The sequence below is a fragment of the Dipodomys spectabilis genome, unplaced genomic scaffold (genome assembly GCF_019054845.1).
Source record: "Dipodomys spectabilis isolate Male_0828 unplaced genomic scaffold, ASM1905484v1 ptg000256l, whole genome shotgun sequence".
Lineage (NCBI taxonomy): Eukaryota > Metazoa > Chordata > Mammalia > Rodentia > Heteromyidae > Dipodomys > Dipodomys spectabilis.
In genome coordinates this window covers 2,161,145-2,179,452 of record NW_024870933.1, presented here as the reverse complement: position 1 = coordinate 2,179,452, position 18,308 = coordinate 2,161,145, and the positions used below count along the sequence as shown (strand labels likewise).

Below are 18,308 nucleotides of genomic sequence, written 5' to 3'. Positions count from 1 at the left end.
TTTGTAATCTTTTGGATAAATGCCCAAGAATGGCATTACTGGATCACAGCATAGTGTTCTATGTTTAGCTTTGTTGGAAATCACCTAACTGCTTTCCACTGCTTTGCACTGGTTTACATTCCCACCAACAGTATGTTAGGATTCCTTTGTCCTCTACAGGATTTGTTGTTGCTTGTATTCTTGATAATGGTCAATGTAACTGGTGAGATGTGATATTACTATTTCAATTTGCATTTTTATGGCCAGAGATGCTGAACATTTCTTTTTATATCTATTGGCCATTTTTACTTTTTTTCCTGAAAAGTCTCTATTTTGCTCATTTGCCCACTTATTATTTGAGTTGCTGATTGTTTGAGGGTATAGTTTCTTGAGCTCTTTGTATACTTTGGATATTAGATCATTGGGTTATATTTGGCTACCAAAGATCTTCTTCCATTCTGTAGACCGTTGCTTTTTATCTTGTTAACTATGTCCTTTGCCATAAAGAAATTTCTTAATTTGATGCAGTCCCTTAGTCAATTCTTTCTTTGATTTTCTAAGCCCGTGGTACTGTGCTCAATATGTTCCTACCTGTGCCAAGAAGATTTGTTTCTCTTTCTCCTTCCTATAGTAGTTTCAAAGTTCAGGTCTGAGATTGAGGTCACTGATCCAGGGTTTTTTTCTTCTCTTTTACGAAGATTGAACTCTCTGGGCCTTGTGCTTGGTAAGCAAACATTCTACCACTAGAACTATTCCCCATTTCTTTGCTTTCAGGTTTGTTTGTTTTTGTTTTTGTTTTTTTCTAGATAGAGCCTTGAGCTACTTTTGCCAGGTCTGGCCTCAAACTGAAATCCTACCATTCTGTCTCCTAAGTGTCTGGGATTATAGATGTGTACCACCATGCTTTGCCTTCAGTGCTAATTTTTTAATGACATTTTTTTTACATTAATGAAAATTATTCAATTTAGAGTCTTTGGAAAGAATACTTAAAAAGATAGCTCTTATGTCATGCCTATAAAATACATATATCTATACATGAGACAAGATAAGAGTAATAGAAATTACTCTTCAAATTAGTATTAGAAAAAAATTTTTTCCAATTGCCCAAGATACTAAGCCTTGAAGTTGGCAGAACCATATATTTCTTGAGTTATAGGAACTCATCTTTAACATTTTTCCATATTACTTTTTATTAGTTACTCTTGTTCATTTCCTTTTACATATCCAGAAGTTTATTCCATGCCTTCTTTTTTATTTCTGACAGAAATTAAGCATTTTAAATTAACCATAGTGTTGAATGTTCTTTAATGACTTAGATTTTTCTTCCCCCTTCATGTAATAGTATTTTTACTAAGTATTTATTTTTGTTCATGTATATTAATAGGATAAGGGGATAATATTTTCATTATGCTATCAGAGATTTGTGGAATGTACACAATTCTAATATATTTTATAAACACTACTAGTGGGTATTTATCCATATATCTATAATCAGAACAAATAAATCCTCTCATTTACGCTAATTTGAGATGGCTGAGGAAAAATATTTTAACTGTAAAAAACTTGAAAATATTTTCTACCTCTGTAGTTAGGTTCCTATTAGAACAGACTATACCAAGTTGCACCATTCATACACTATTTTTTTTTTGGGTCCAGTCGTGAGGCCTGAACTCTGGACCTGGGCGCTGTCCCTCAGCTCTTCAGCTCAAGGCTAGCGCTCTACCACTTGAGCCACAGAGCCACTTCTGGCTTTTTTTTTCTTTTTGCTTATGTGGTGCTGAGGAATTGAACCCAGGGCCTCAGGCATGCAAGGCAAGCACTCTACCACTGAGCCACCTTCCCAGCCCCTGTTCATACACTATTGAATGATATGCTTCCAATGAACTTTTCTGATTAGTGTATGGATTGCTTAGAAATACCTTCAGGGAATTAGATAGGAGACTGGTAAAGGAAATGGGGGTTGCATGCATACCCACTTTCCTATTTATAAAGATGAAATGAATAGTAGTGTTAAAGGACTAAATAAATGCTGTCATCAGGCATTTAAAGTGAGTAAAAGTGTATCTAACACATATTCTGTTTTACCCCAAATAAAGTTTTAAAAAGCCCATGTCTGCGAAAAAGCCTGAATTATTTACATATATAAGTAGTTTGTAGTTCCAGAAGATAAGCTTCATAAGGACTCAGTCTCCATGTGTTAAATGAACGTTACTTCTAGGTGTATGATTACAAGCATATTTCAGCCAAGGAAGCTCACCTCTCATTTCTCATAAGCAACAAAACACACAGTGGAATATCATATTTTCAGCCTGTGACTTGTGTCTCATGGGGTCAGGAGAGACTATGCTGAGACACAGATCCTGATAAATTGTTTGAATTCAGAGTTTAAAAAATGGTCTTTGTAGTTTCAAATAAAATGGCATTTTCCAAGGTGATTTCAATTTATTTTGGCCTTCTGGTTTAAAAAAACTTAAATAGGGGCTGGGAATGTGGCTTAGTGGTAGAGTGCTTGTCTAGCATGCATGAAGCCCTTGGTTCGATTCCTCAGTACCACACAAACAGGAAAAGCTGGAAGTGGTCTTGGGGCCCAAGTTGTAAAGCACCAGTCTTGAGCATAGAAAGGCCCAGGAATAGTGTCCAGGCTCTAAGCCAAAGCCTTAGGACCAGAAAAAATTAAATGATACACATAATATTAAAGTTGTATGTTTTAATGGCATGCCGTGCAATGTTTTCCACTTGTCTCAGTAGTTTGATTCCTTCACACACTTACTCTGTAAATGATGGAAGATGATATGACCCCTCAGTTTGGTCTTCAAAGCAAACTTATAGAGTGGAAGCTTTCTTGAGCACCATTCTCTTTCTTTAAAAAATGTATTACATTATCTTTAGGCAGCATACAAAGGGCTACCATTAAACAAATGAGCTTATAAGTACAATGCATTTTAACTGACGCCCCCCCCCCTTTTCATCTCTTCTCCATCCCTCCCAACCCATCCCCACATTGCCCTTCCTGATTTTTTTTCCTTTAAATCACAGAAGAAAATAAAGTCTCTCTCTATGTAACACTAACAGTTTAGTTCTTAGACTAAGACCATTTTCTTTTCTGGCACCTGTTATGGCCTGGGGAATAATTAATTTACTTCTCTGATTTTCTTCTTCTCTAGCCTTTATTTCTAATTGTAGTAGTGTTTTAGCCTTCACATATGCAAAAGTCTATCTGACCTGAAAAAGAAAACAACACCCACTCTCTAAAAAGAATTCTTTAATTATAACCTGTATCTCTGGGGAAGTAAAAAGAAGTGATTAGAAACTCACCGGACTCATAGTGAGATGGACTTAAGCCGAAAGGACCTTGATTACCTGACATCAATAAGGCTAGTGAAACATGGAAATATTTTAAGTTTATGAAGATTAGTGTTAGTTCAGGTCCATGATTCAGCAATCATCATCTCCCCAGAGTCTGATTATTTCCTTTTTCCGGTGCTCAATCCCAGTAAAAGGTGGTCCATTTCTTTGGGGAAGGATCCTTCCTCAAGTAGAGCTGCGTTTTACCTTGTTCATAGGGTTCTAGGATTGTAAACTGATTAAATTGTGAGAATTGATTGGAAGGCCATGGCTATTTTAATGATTCAGGCTTTACTTCTGTTTACTGGATTTAGAACTGCTTTTGCTTACAGAGATAGAAAAAGAATTTTGTAGATTGTCTATCCATTAATTTCACTTTTAAGAATACCTTGATCAGCAACCTAGAGCTTTTCAGATCTGCCTATTCCTATCACTGTTTTAACTCAGCTGTATAGGAAGTAACTACTCATCTTGTCTTCAGTGATGAAAGGCTGTCACTAGGACCTTACCTGATCCATTTTCAGCTTAATTATCCCCATTGGAGTTAGGGATCCTAGTTCAGTGACAGCAGTTTTTATTGCATTTCCTGTCCTTCAGACAGGCAATGTAGAGTTCCTTGAGGGTGCTGGGATCATTTCTCACAGTCATACTAATGACTGTGTCCTCAGGACTCTCTGACCTTATACGATAAACTCAGTCAAACAATCTAATCTATGAGGCCTTTGAACACTTGCCTCTATAATGTACACACAAGCAGTTCTCGCATTTCAACTTTATTAAGTGTAGCTCATCTTTTGGTGGTATAGCATTGATATAATTTATCCTGTACCCTGAATGTTAAGTTCCACAGCTCTCTTTGGTTTTTAGTCCGTGAAAATTGTAACAATCTTGTGGTAATTTTAGACTGTAATACAGTTTAGGGGTCACATTTTGTGACACTCATTTTTGTGGATGGGCTGAGACTTAAGTCTCATTTATTGGTCTAGCAAAGAGAGGATTGTAGGATGGATCTTAAGGAGAATTAGCAAGGCCGTGCAAGGAAATATCTGTATCCTTTTCTCCTATTTCTTCATCATGGATTATACTAGTAGTTTTCTTTTTTTTTTTTTTTTTTTTTTGGGTCCAGTCGTGGAGCCTGAACTCTGGGCCTGGGCGCTGTCCCTCAGCTCTTCAGCTCAAGGCTAGTGCTCTACCACTTGAGCCACAGCGCCACTTCCGGCTTTTTTTTTTTTTTTTTTTGCTTATGTGGTGCTGAGGAATCGAACCCAGGGCCTCAGGCATGCAAGGCAAGCGCTCTACCACTGAGCCACCTTCCCAGCCCCACTAGTAGTTTTCTTGATCAAATTTGACTTTGTCATTTTCTTTCTCAAGGTCACCAAAGATTAAGTCCAAACATAAAAATACTGGAATTATTTTCTATCATTTAAAATGTATATACCAGCACAACTATGTTTATAGAAGCATTATTTACCATAGCTAAGATATGGAAGCAACCCATATACCCCTCAGTAGATGAATGGATCAAGAAAATGTGGTATATACACAATGGAATTCTATGCCTCCAACAGAAAGAATGACATTGCCCCATTTGTTAGGACATGGAAAGACTCAGAAAAAATTATATTAAGTGAAGTAAGCAGGCCCAAAGAAACATAGATCCCATGGATTCCCTTATTTGCAATAACTAGTATATGTCTGAGACAAGCAAAAAAGGTCAGATAAGTTGATGTTAGGTGAGATGAACTAAGATAAGTATTCAAATGTTTTTTCTTTCTTGCGATTGTTTCTAACATATTTATAAGATGATTTCTTTGTTGCTTGTATGTCCCTCTCCCACGGTATAACCCCTGCTTTCATTGTATTTGATGTTGGTATAAATTGGAAGGGAAAAACATCGTTTAAATAGGGATACAGGTGGACCCAGGGCAACAATGAGATGTACAAGTCGTTATATCGAAAAATGAACTTTTCAACTTTGGCCAGAAGGGTTGGAGGACAGTGAGGGGAGGGGAGCTGTGGGAGATGGGAAGGGATGGGTAGGGGAAACAAAGGAGGAGGCAACAATGCTTGATAAGAAATGTACTCAAGTGAGAACAAGTGGGAAAGAGGGAACAGCTGATACTATGCAAAACAAAAGAAATGTACATATCACCCAATGTTGAAGAAATAACTGTATCGCAAAGCTCATCGAACTCATAAGTGTTATAGATCGTGGTAGACAATTTGCTCCAGGAAAGTTAGAATGCGTTTGTGACTTTAACTGAGCATCAATATCCCACAATAATGTGAAATTTGGGAAATTATGTAACCACTTAATCACAGTAAAAATTTGAAAAAAATAAAAAAAATTAATAAAAGAAATGTACTCATTACCTTGCCCATGTAATTGTACCCCTCTGTGCGGTATTTTTACAATAAAAACTATATATAAATAAACATATATATGTATAGCTAGACAGTATTGATTTTTCTACTTTTTTCTTCAATTTTTATTCCAATTTTTAGGTATCTTATTGGCAATAATTCTCAAGGGGAAATTAGCGTATTTATTCCTTTCTGTCTGTTCTGACCATGGTTTTAAATGCACAATGATTTCTTTCTTCACTGAGTGTCTTTCAGTCTAACTTTTAGCACTACATATTATGACACAACAAACTCATGTCCCCAATATTGGGTATGTCAGAATAGTTGGGCAATAGAAGATTTTCAGCACTTTTTTTTTGGCTTTTCAGTGGTGGATGTTTTTCTTTTTTTCTTTCTTTCCTTCCTTCCTTCCTTTTCCTTTCTTTCTTTTGCTCAAGGCTAGTGCTCTACCACTTGAGCCACTCTTCCACTTCTGGTTTTTGAGAGGTTAATTGGAGATAAGACTCTGGTCTGGCTTTGAACTGCAATCCTCATATCTCAGTTTCCTAAGTAGCTAGTATTATAGGCATGAGTCACCAGCTCCAAGCTTTTTCCTTCTTTCTTAATAGTTGTATACTAGAATAGATTTAGAAATAGATTGCAGAAGCTTCACCATCTTCAGTGTATTTTTAAATTTTTCCTGTTATGCACAGTGCTTACTTTTTTTTTTTTTTGCCAGTCCTGGGGCTTGAACTCAGGGCCTGGGAACTGTCTCTGAGCCTCTTTGTGCTCAAGGCTAGCTTTCTACCACTTGAGCCATAGCACCACTTCTGGCTTTTTCTGTGTATATGGTACTGAGAAATCTAACCCAGGGCTTCATGCAAGGCAAGCACTCTACCTCTAAGCCACCTTCCCAGTCCTCAGTGTTTACTCTTAAACTAGATAAAGTTGGAAATAGCTTATATTTCACATCATCCACTGTTTGCATTTTGTCTATCTTGCATGGTCAAATCGAGTATACTGAAGACTTTCTCCATTATATTTTATGAGCACAAAATTAAAAACTATATTCTTTTGAACATATGTACAATGTTCAGAAGACATAGTATCTTCCCAACCATTCTAAAATGGTAAAACTATATAGAAATTAAGTGATAGTTTAATGCACATGATCATATTTAACAATATAGTTTGAATAATGTGCACTGTACTGAAGCAAAGTAATTAGTATTGCCATTTACCTAATAATTGTGTACTAATTTCTTTCAAGGGTTTAGATCAATTTTTAATGTTAGTTGAATTATTTCACCATGACATAGCATTTTCTTTGTATGAGTCAAAATGTGATCTTATTAACAAAAATTCTTTATGAGAGATAAAGACACCTGTTACTAAATTAAATAGGATAGCCATTTGTTTTCTGCTTTTTAAGATTTTAAAATTTTCACTAACAAATGATGTCAGGAGAAATTTTGGATGCTGTCAATGTCAGAAAAGTCAAATAACATAGCCCCTGTGTACCAATTTATTTTAGCTTTCTAAACCAAAACATTAAAACCAAAACTACTAAGTGCTGATAAATTTAAGTAACTGAATTAAATTAAATGAGAGATTAAATTAAGGTTCACTTTTTGAAATGAAGAGAATATATGTATTTTATTTAGTCTTTTTTCCCCTTCACCTCCTACAGAGAAATGATGAAGAAGCGGTTGTGGACAGAGGTGGAACTCGTTCTATTCTCAAAACACACTTTGAGAAAGAAGACTTAGAAGGTAAGGCACTGCTTTTCATTCCAAAGGTATGTCAAAGGGAAATAAGAAGTTTGTTGCAACATAAAGAACAGCTGAACCCATTCTCTATTCCTGACACTGTTGGGTGCCAGCATTTCAATTAACATAGTTTCATAAAATTTATAAGCATAGGGGCTGGGAAGGTGGCTCAGTGGTAGAGTGCTTGCCTTGCATACATGAGGCCCTGGGTTTGATTCCTCAGTACCACATAAGCAAAAAGAAAAAAGCCAGAAGTGGTGCTGTGGCTCAAGTGGTAAAGTGCTAGCATTGAGCTGAAGAGCTGAGGGACAGCGCCCAGGCCGAGTTCAAGCCCCATGACTGGACCCCCCCAAAAAAAAGAATTTATAAGCCTATAATGAGAATATGATTATTATTGTTATGCCACAATTTAATGTGCACACAGCATTGATTCATTTTATTTATGTTTCTCTTATTTAAATTTTGTTATATTTGACATAGAATCTCATTTACTGAAGCTTGATTTAACTTGGGATCATCCTGACAAATCCCCAGAGTACTTGCATTATAGGGGTGCACTGCACTGCTGAATAGACCCTCATTTTAATGTTTTTAACCAGACATTTTTTCCAGTGACATATGAAGTATATAATGAAAGGTGAAATCCAAGGTTGTCTTCTGTGCAATCAGAGAAGTCTAAACATCTGAGCTAGGAAGTTTTTTATTTTAAAAATTGTAATTTAGCTGGGCACCCGTGGCTCACACTTGTAATCCTACCCACTCAGGAGGCAGAGATCTGAGGATCGCGGTTTGAAGCCAGCCCAGGCAGGAAAGTCCTTGAGACTCTTATCTCTAATAAACTACTTAAAAAAGCCAGAAGTGGTGCTGTGGCTCAAGTGGTAGAGCACTAGCCTTGAACAAAAGAAGCTCAGGGACAATGCCTAGGCCCAATATAATCATATTTATTGTAATTAGATTTGATACCTTGAGTCTTAAGCTACAATAATTGTGTATTTGGAACACTAATATAATATTTGGAAACAACTTCCATAACTATGCCTACTCCTTGCCTGACATTTTGCTTGGTGTGCTGAAAATATTCAGCTTGAAGAAAGTCATACTTATTTGGTGAGCTTAGGAATTTGCTACACACACACACATAAACTGAAGGGAGCAAAAACTTGAAAAATCTAGTAATGTATGGTTTCTTTTTTTCTTTTTTGTTGGTCGTGGGGCTTGAACTCTGGGCCTGGGCGCTGTCCCTCAGCTCTTCAGCTCAAGGCGAGCGCTCTACCACTTGAGCTACAGCACCACTTCCGGTTTTCTGGTGGTTTATTGGAGATCGGAGTCTCACAGTCTTTCCTGCCCGGGCTGGCTTTGAACCGCGATTCTCAGATCTCAGCCTCCTGAGTAGCTAGGATTACAGGCATGAGTCACCAGCGCCCGGCTTGGTTTCTTTTTTTAATGCATTATATTTTTTCTACTATTTTTGTGCCATGACAAATGATCCTTATATTGCTCAAACACATATCAGGAAATCTAATGAAGCAATAAGTCAGCCTAGAAAATTATTCAATTGTATGGAAGAGCTATCATGGGTTTAAACATTCTTGTCAACATCTAAAGCAGATAATATAGGTGTCAGGATACAATGTTTATTAAAAGTGATTTCTGATGAGCACAGCACAACTGAATGAGCTAGATTTTACTCTTTACCTATAGTGGGTAATTTAGTCCCACCACCTGCCTACCATAGATGGATCAGTCATTGATTATTGAAATTAACCATAAAATGCAAATGTAACATTACATTTAGGATTTGAATATTTGCTAATTGAGAAAACAGGAGCTACTTTATAATGCCTTTCTATTACTCTTCCAGTTACTATTCCATACTAAACAGGCAAATATCTATCATTTGCAGATGCTATGATGTACACATGAACTTAATAGACCAGTTAGTGGTTCTAGGTTGGTTACCTAGAATTATATAAAACTATATATAACAATGAAGGAGGTGGTCATTTAGGAAAAATCAAGTGACTTTATAATATAAAATGAGTAAGTAGAAGCATGTCAAGTGAGAAAGGTAGTAGTCCTGAGGAAGAGGGTATTATAGCTGCCCCCCTTGTTTAAGTAAAGGAAAATAACAGAATACCTTTGAAGAGCTTTTTCCGTAATGTAGATACTACAAAACAAATGTTTCAAATGAAATACAGTTTGAAATTGCTATTGTAGACAAACACATTTCATAAATATAAACTCTTAATTAAGATTCTAAATTTGACATTTTTGTTTCTCAGAGTTTATGTGTATATTCTTAGCTAATAATTTAAAATTCTGAGTACAGTTTGTAGAAATGCCAGGTGCTTAAAAATATCTATGAAATCTCAGGTGGTATATATTTAGTAGAATGATCACCTGCTAGGTAACAACAGCTTGGTGTGATATATTAATTAATTCAAATCTATTATACATGATGAATATATAATTTCTTGACCTATAAATCTGTTTTTATATATAATTTGCATCATTTTTATTTTTTCTTTTCTATTTTTCAAGTTATATTTTTTATTTTCTTTAAGCAGTTGTACAACCAGGTGCTGCTGGATCATGCCTGAAAGCTTTGCTATTCAAGAGACTGAGATCTGAGGATCACAATTCAATGCCAGCCTGGGCAAGAAGAGACTCTTATTTTCAATTAACTACTGAAAAAAAAAGGCATAAATGAAGCTATGGCTCAGGTGGTAGAGTTCTAGCCTTGACCAAATAAGCTCAGGGACAGTGCTCAGGCCCTAAGTTCAAGCCCCAGGATACACACACACACACACACACACACACACACACACACACACGCACACACATGCACACACATGCACATTCATGCACATGCACACATGTATTTGTACAAAGCAATTGGTTACAATTCAATACAATGCATTTTGATCAATATCACCCTTTCATCAAGTATAAAATTTTATGAGATTTTATGCTCTTTGTATTTTGTGGCATGGCTCAACTATAAATTCTTTAAGCCTAACCAAGTGGTGTTTCTTCTACCCTCTTCTCATTCCCACTGTGATTGCTCTAGTTTGTTCCTTCTGTACCTTGTGTACGGTGAGTTTCTCACACTCCAATCTCCTTCACATTGGCAAAATGTTCTTTCTAGCCTTCTTCTGCTTTGTGTGGTAAAACTTAGTGAAGGATATTGAATCCTTATAATTAGCCAACCTCAGGGTTCTGAGTAAAGCAAAACTGTTCAGGCTGTAGCTTTTATTCTTGTTCTCCCATGTTAATCTGAAGTATGAGACTACAAAAGGTAAAGTGCCTTAATACCCTAAATTCTTTCTTCTACTTGCCTTTTAATATATATGTAGGGATACATAAAATATAGAAAGCCAAGTTAAATTTGAAAGGGACTTAAGTAAGTAAAGGATAACATCTTTAAAACACATAGTAGTAAAAGGTATGTCCTATGGAATATTTTTATTGATTATTAAAAAAAATTTTATAGTAAAGGTGATGTACAAAGGGATTATAGTTACATAAGCATGGTACTGAGTACATTTCCTTTTGTACAGTGTCCCCCCTTCCCTCATCCTCTCCCAGTTTTTTTCTTTTTTTCTCTATTTCAAATTATATATTTTTCTATTATCTTTAAGCAGTTGTACAACCAGATGTTGTTGGCTCATGCCTGAAATCACAGCACAACCTTCTCCCAACTTCCCTCCTCTCCAAGTTGTATAGTTCATTTCCCACATAGTGTCTGGTGGGTTTGACTATTGAATTGGTTCACTCTTTGTCCCAACATTTCTGCGCTTCCTTTTTCCCTCCCTAAATCAGATAAAATTATGTACAAGACAAAGGGTACAGAAATCAAAATAGTGACAGAAGGGAATAAACCAAAGAGAAAAGGAAAGAGGAAAAGAAAAGAAAACACAAATAGTACAAAAAAAACCTCTTGTTTCCATTTCTTGGAGTTCATTTCAGCAAGGATCATTTTATATGATCATTTGCACGTAACTTTTGAGCTCTTGAGTTGCTCTCCTAGAATATCTGTTCTCACTTTGTGAATGATTAGACTGCTATTTAAATCGATCTTGTCCAGGTGTAATTACTTTTCTTTTTACTTGTAGGTTTATAGGTTCATTCTAATTGCTACAAATGAGGGAAACCATGCAGCCTATGTTTCTTTGGGTCTGGCTTACTTCACTTAGTATAAGTTTTTCCAAATCTTTCCATTTCGTTATAAGTGGGGCAATGCCATTCTTTCTGGTTGAAACATATAACTACATTATGTATATATACCACATTTTCTTGATCCATTTATCCACTGAAGGACATCTGGGTTGATTTCTTATTGTGGCCATGGTAACAATGCTGCAATGAACATGGTTGTCCTTACAGGAGCTTCCGGACTCAATCAGAGGATGTTAGCAGAGAACTTCCTGAGCATCCAGAATGATAGGCCCATTCAGATACAAGAAGCCTTTCAAAACCCAAACAGATCAGACCAGAACAGAACATCCCATTGCCACACTTTAATCCACACAGGATCAATAAAGACCAAGGAAAGGATCCTTAAATCTGTCAGGGAGAAAAGAACAATTAACTATAAAAGAAAACCAATCAGAATAACTGCAGATTTCTCAGTAGAGACTATAAAAGCAAGGAGAGCCTGTAATGGAGTATGCCACACCTTAAAGGCAAACAACTACCAGCCAAAAATAGTATACACAAAGCTCTTCTTTATAACTGAGGGACCTTTTTAACTGAGGAACAAATAAAAACCTTCCACAACAAGGAAAAATTGAAATAATTTATCCCCACCAAACCAGCATTATAGAAGATACTTAAAGACATACTACATATAGAAAACAAACAAGAACATGATATTGGCAGAGAAAAGGCCCCTAACCAGAGAACCAGATAAATATAGTAAGAAATGATGAAGCACATCCCGTAAGAATAGTAATAATATGCATAGTTAGAAGTTGATGGACTCTTCAGATTGTTTCTTAAGGCTATAGGTTAAGAATTATTATACTGTGTTGTTGGCTCTGAAACTATGTGAACACATAAAAGTCAGGATTGTTTTGGAGGGGGAGCGGTAGAGATTAGTGCCACCTTTTAAAACTTAATGTATGCACCTATTTGACCACTAAAGAAACTTGCCAAATGCTACAGAATAATAATAGATGACTTCAAGCTCCACCAAGTGGCCATAGTTACTGTATCAAATGTGGGATATTTTGTAGAGCAGGTTATCATGGCCTCAGCTTTGACCTGAAAGTGGATTAGTTTTTCCTATGCCTATCAAAATGTGGCAATAGATATAGTCCTTGGGAAAGTGGAGCAGTATACATTTATGGTATTGCTCTGTGACTATATTAGTGCCCTCGCTTTTTATCAAAATAGAGCCCAAAAGAATTTAGAATAAATGAATATTCTACAGAATAGCACAATAATTCACACTACTAGTTGAATGAATATAAAAGAGGTGGCAAGTATTTGGGGATGCTGAAAAGAAAAAAAATGCATTCCATAGTCTGTTTTCTAGTAATTTAGGTTAGTAACAAGAAGATAGGAACTGTGAAATTATACTAAGCCTGAAACTCCAGAGTGGTTGGTGAATAAATAGAATCAGTCCCATGTGGAACTAAGTGTCCTCTAAGTTATTCTTTATTTAATTCCCCTTTTTTTTTCTTTTATCCTGCCCAATTTCTATCAGAATGGATGTCTGCACTTTATTTTAGCTTAGTTGGTCGTGGAGCTTGAACATAGGGCCTGGGTGCTGTCCATAAGCTTTTTCACTCACTTTGAGCCACAGTACCACTTCTGGTTTTCTGCTGGTTAATTGGAGATAAGAGTCTCATGGACTTTCCTGCCCAGCCTGGCTTTAAACCACAAAGTTCAGATCTCAGTCTCTTGAGTAGTTAGGATTATTGGCATGAGCCATCAGCAACCAGCTATGACTATTTTTTTTTTAGTTAGGAGCATTTTGTATCTTCTGCAGCATAAGCATACATTAATGAAATATGACTTCTTAATGAAAAATAATATGTGCATTAAAAATAGTGTGTCCTATTAACTAGATTATCACAAAGGGAATAAAACTCAGCTGCACAATGTGAAATGCTATCAGTTTAGCAATTTTGACAGCACTAATAAATTTCTAGTCCATTACTAGCAACCAGATTATTTTTATTGCAGTTTAAGATTTATATAATTATGGTTGTAAAAATGTATAATGCAAACTTTATAATCGAAATCATTCACACTGTCATGCAGCCACTTTCAGGAACATTTTTTTTAATCTACAAATTTCTTTTATTTAAATTATAGCTTTCCCCCTAACTTTTTTATTGTAAATATACTGTGCAGAGGAGTTACAGTTACATGAGTAAGATAATGAGTATATTTGCTATCGAGCATTATTACCCCCTCCTTTGCTTTTCCCTACCATCCCTTCCTTTCCCACTTCCCCAGTTCCACCCTCCTTTCACCCTGAAGTTGTAAAGTTCATTTTCATATAGTACATCTTGTACATCTCATTGTTACACTGGGTCAACCTGTATTCTTGTTTCAGCATTTTGTTATTTCCCTTCCCCTCCCCAAATTAGAAAAATGGGCACCAGAATCATATACAGTGACAACAGGGGTTATACCATAGGGGAAGAACATACAAATGAAACAAAAAAAATCACATAGTACATTAAAAACAACAGTGACAAAGAAAAAAACCTCTTGTGTCCCTATCTTGGGACACTTAGCATCATCTTATATGGTCATATATACATAGGTTTTGACCTTGTCTGGTAAGATTATCCTAGATGTATACTTGTTACTGTAAATAAAGGAAGCCATGGGACCTATGTTTCTTTGGGCCTGGCTTACTTCACTTAATATAATTTTTTCCAAGTCTTTCCATTTTCTCAGGAACATTTTTATCTTGCAAAACTGAAGCTGTACATAAATGACATCCCTTTTCCTCTTCCCACAATCTTTGACAACCACTCTTCTGCCTTTTGTTGCTATGAATTGCACTGCTGCAGATACTTCATCCAATTGGCATAATCCAATTGGCATAATATAATATGAGTCTTTTTGTGACTAGTTTATTCCACTTCCTATGTCCTCAGGGTTTGCCCACATTGTAGCATGTCTTAGAATTTCTGTCCTTTGGAGGAACAAAATGATTCTGTTTTATATGTCACATTTTGCTTAGCTATTCAATTTTTGATGGACTCCTGGGTTACTTTTGCACTGGGTTACTTTAGGATGGTGAATAGGGATACTACCAGCAGAGAGTTGTAAAAAAAAAATAAGACAAATCCGCATTTGAAATGGATCAAGCATATAAAAAGTAAACTTTATTTAAACAATGCTTTCCTCTTTCTTTTTCAGTTGTCAAGAATCACAGTAGAGTTCATTATTCTGTGACTTTCCTAAACACAGTGTCAAACTATTACCATGTCACTTATAAAGTAAAAGAAACTCAGTCTAAAACTGCTGTTGGCAAGTTATTAAAAAACAAACATACTTTATAAAATAAATCTAGTAGCATTTTCTTTTATTTAAGATGATTTTGATCTAGCTATGTTGTTCAAGTTGGTCTCAAAATCATTAGCAAAAGCAATCCCCTTGCTTCAGCTTCTTGAGTAGCTGAAACTATAGCTGTATACTACCATACCTAGCTAATTTAGTCACATTTTGATTTGATATTCATATATAGTAAAGCACCTAGCACAAAGTGAGCACACAACATAATTCTGTCAGTAATAGTGCCCTTATATGGTACTCATTTTACCTAATGCATTCTTGAGTTTTTAATGATAACTAGAATGGTCTTCTGTCCCCCAAAAATATAACTTCAAAGTTTTCCACTAAAAAAAATAAATTAATGAGTATTGGTTCTATCATTCTGATGCAGTATTTTGCAATCAAGGTAATAAAAATACCTTAGAAAATAAAAGAAAAATATTGTGGCTGGACCTTTATTTTATCATCTTTTACCTCAAAAATTATATGCCAAGGGTCAGTGACATATGACCTAAAGGCCACATAAGGCCTGCCATCTTCTCTGCATTCTCTATGAACAAAGAATGATTTTTATATTTAAAATTATGATGAAAAAGTAAAATAATAGTTATAATTTTATTATGTAAAAGTTATATGAAATTATTGAGTGTTCATTATTATAGTGTTCCTGGAAGCTAAACATACTCATGTTCTGTCAGTGGTTGCCTTTTCATTACAATGGTGACTGTGATTAAGAATATGTAAGATTCCTTCTTGGATCACACTACAACTAGGCAAGCTATAAATCCCAGTGAATTTGAGTGCCATATACTTTACTATAATATGAGAAGTTATTTTTTATTACTAGTACATATCTACAAGAGAAGTAGAATTTGAATATTATATTTTTATGGCACAGTAAGTGCAGAAATTTTTGCTAGTTAGTTGTAAAATACTATTTATTATATAATGAATTTATTGCTGTGCAAAAGGAACAGAATATATAATTTATAATTAAATCTCTCTCTCTATATATATAAAACCACTGTGGCCATTTATTACAGTATTTCCTACTCAGAAGGCAACCATCAGAAAAATCAGAAAGTTTAAACTGGAACATCTTCTTAGTATGATATCCTTACAGAATTAAAAATAACAATGAAATTGCAACCAAAGTACTTTCTTGAGTGGTTGATTGGTTAATAAAAGATAAAAAATTTGCTATTGATAAGCAGTGAAATGATGTTTGATTATAGCAGTAGACAATATCACTAAGTATCAAAAACTGCCAAAGAATTCATTATAGATTATAGATAACAATTATAGATTATTATAGATAATAATTTAATGAAATCACAATTTGTTTACAAGCTATTTGTGCTAGATTTAATTGGTTTTTAAGTAGACAGTATGGTGTGAGATTGAAATGAATATATACATATATATGCATACATAAAGTATATAAAAATTGTCAGTAGAGCATAAAACAACCTCTGCTGGAACAATTTGACATTAGATTCACGAGATAGAATGGGCATTGAAGGATAAATAGGCATATGAAGGCAAAGAAGAAAAGGTCTTTTATTTTCTGTAAACGGTAACTCTTGTGTGGTTAAGTCACTGGGATTATGTGGAATGTATAAAATGTGACTAGAGGTGAAGTTTAAGCTCTTGCATGATATAATTCAGAAAGTGGAGAGTGAGTGAATCTTTATGGTCACTCAGTGAGGTAAGTACTATAATTAACTCCATTTTGCAAATGAAGACACTCAATGGCAGATTATTAAATGACTTGCTCAGGTCACATGAGTAGAAGATGGTATTACAGGGATTCAAACTCATAAAGAAGACAGGCTTTTTTTTTTTTTTTACTGACTTTTCATGATTCTATAAATTAGTTCTATTACAAAGCAAAAAGCTGATAGTTAATAATTTGATATTTAATTTGTACTCATATAGCATAGTTTCCAAATACTTTTTTGCATTATTTTGAAAGACTGGCCATTGGCCTACGAATTATTTGCATGAATAAGAAAGCCATAGCTGGGCACCAGTGGCTCACGCTTGTAATCCTAGCTACTCAGGAGGCTGAGATCTGAGGATCATAGTTCAAAGCCAGTCTGGGTAGGAAAGTTCTTGAGACTCTTATCTCCAATTAACCACTAGAAAACTGGAAGGGGTTCTGTGGCTCAGGTGGTAGAGCACTTGCCTTGATCTGAAAAGCTGAAGGACCATGCCCAGGCCCAGAGTTCAAGACCCACAACTGACAAAAAAAAAAAGATAAAAAGAAAAAAAAAGAAACAAAAGCCACTTTCTTACTGACATTAGTTTTGTTATATAGCTACATAGCTATATATATATATATGTATATATATACATATATATATATAGTTAACTTTAATTCTCTTCATTGATGTACCACAAACTTGATTATCTTATTTTTTTTAACTCATCTAAAGTGACACTTCTTTTTATAGAAAAAGGATCATTTTCTTCTATTCCTGGTTGATTAACTTTTGTGCAATGCAGTATTGTTGATAAAGGGCTAATGTAAACTGAAGTGTATTAGCATGATAATGATAACGAATGGAGATAACTACACAGCATTCATTTGGGACTTTATATTTTTCCTGTCATGCATGCTGGATATTTGAAAATGAAAATTGAGAAGTCTAATATTGCATATTTCAAGGGAAAAATAGCTGACTTCCAGTCTTCTATTGAATTATTTTTAACACCTATTCACATTTTTGTTTTTCTGTTGGTCATGGGGCCTGACCTCTGGGCCTGGGTGCTGTCCCTGACCTCTTCAGTTCAAGACTAGCACTCTACCACTTGAACCATAGTGCCACTTCTGCCTTTTTCTGCTATGTGGTGCTGAGGAATCGAACCCAGGACCTCATGCATGCAAGGCAAGCACTCTCCACTGAGCCACCTTCCCAACCTCAACATCTATTCACATTTTTATAATAAACAATTTTATTTTTTTCTTGGATACAGTACAAATAAAAATAAGACAACAGAAGTCTTTAGTAATTGAATTCACTTTTATTCCTAAATTATCTCTCACTTGAGTTACTTGTCATGTTCCATGTTTCTTCATTTTTCACATATTTTATGTATAATTCACATAATCCTTTTGATAATGACACTTATTCTTGGTATTTTGTTTGTTTGCAATGAGAGATAACTTGGAGGTTATTTATGCGCTAATATTATAGTGTAAATTTTAAAAATCAAAAACAATTTTTGATATCTGATTTGTTTATTACATTTGCAAATACTCAGAGGCATGTGTTTGTATGAGTGTAGTGATATATATTCTCTTGTTTAAGCGTGTTTAAGAAATCCTGCGAAACCCTCTGTATGGTA

General features: G+C 35.1%; 1 protein-coding gene across 13 annotated transcripts in view; it reads left to right on the top strand.

Annotated features, from left to right (window-relative positions):
- Slc4a10 (solute carrier family 4 member 10) overlaps positions 1–18,308 on the top strand; it is a 274,758-nt gene that overhangs the window by 101,698 nt on the left and 154,752 nt on the right. For all 13 annotated transcript variants that reach the window (XM_042699499.1, XM_042699500.1, XM_042699494.1 and 10 more), the window contains exon 2: positions 7,358–7,439. In XM_042699499.1, the coding sequence (XP_042555433.1) occupies positions 7,358–7,439 (82 nt within the window). The remainder of the gene's footprint in view (positions 1–7,357; positions 7,440–18,308) is intronic.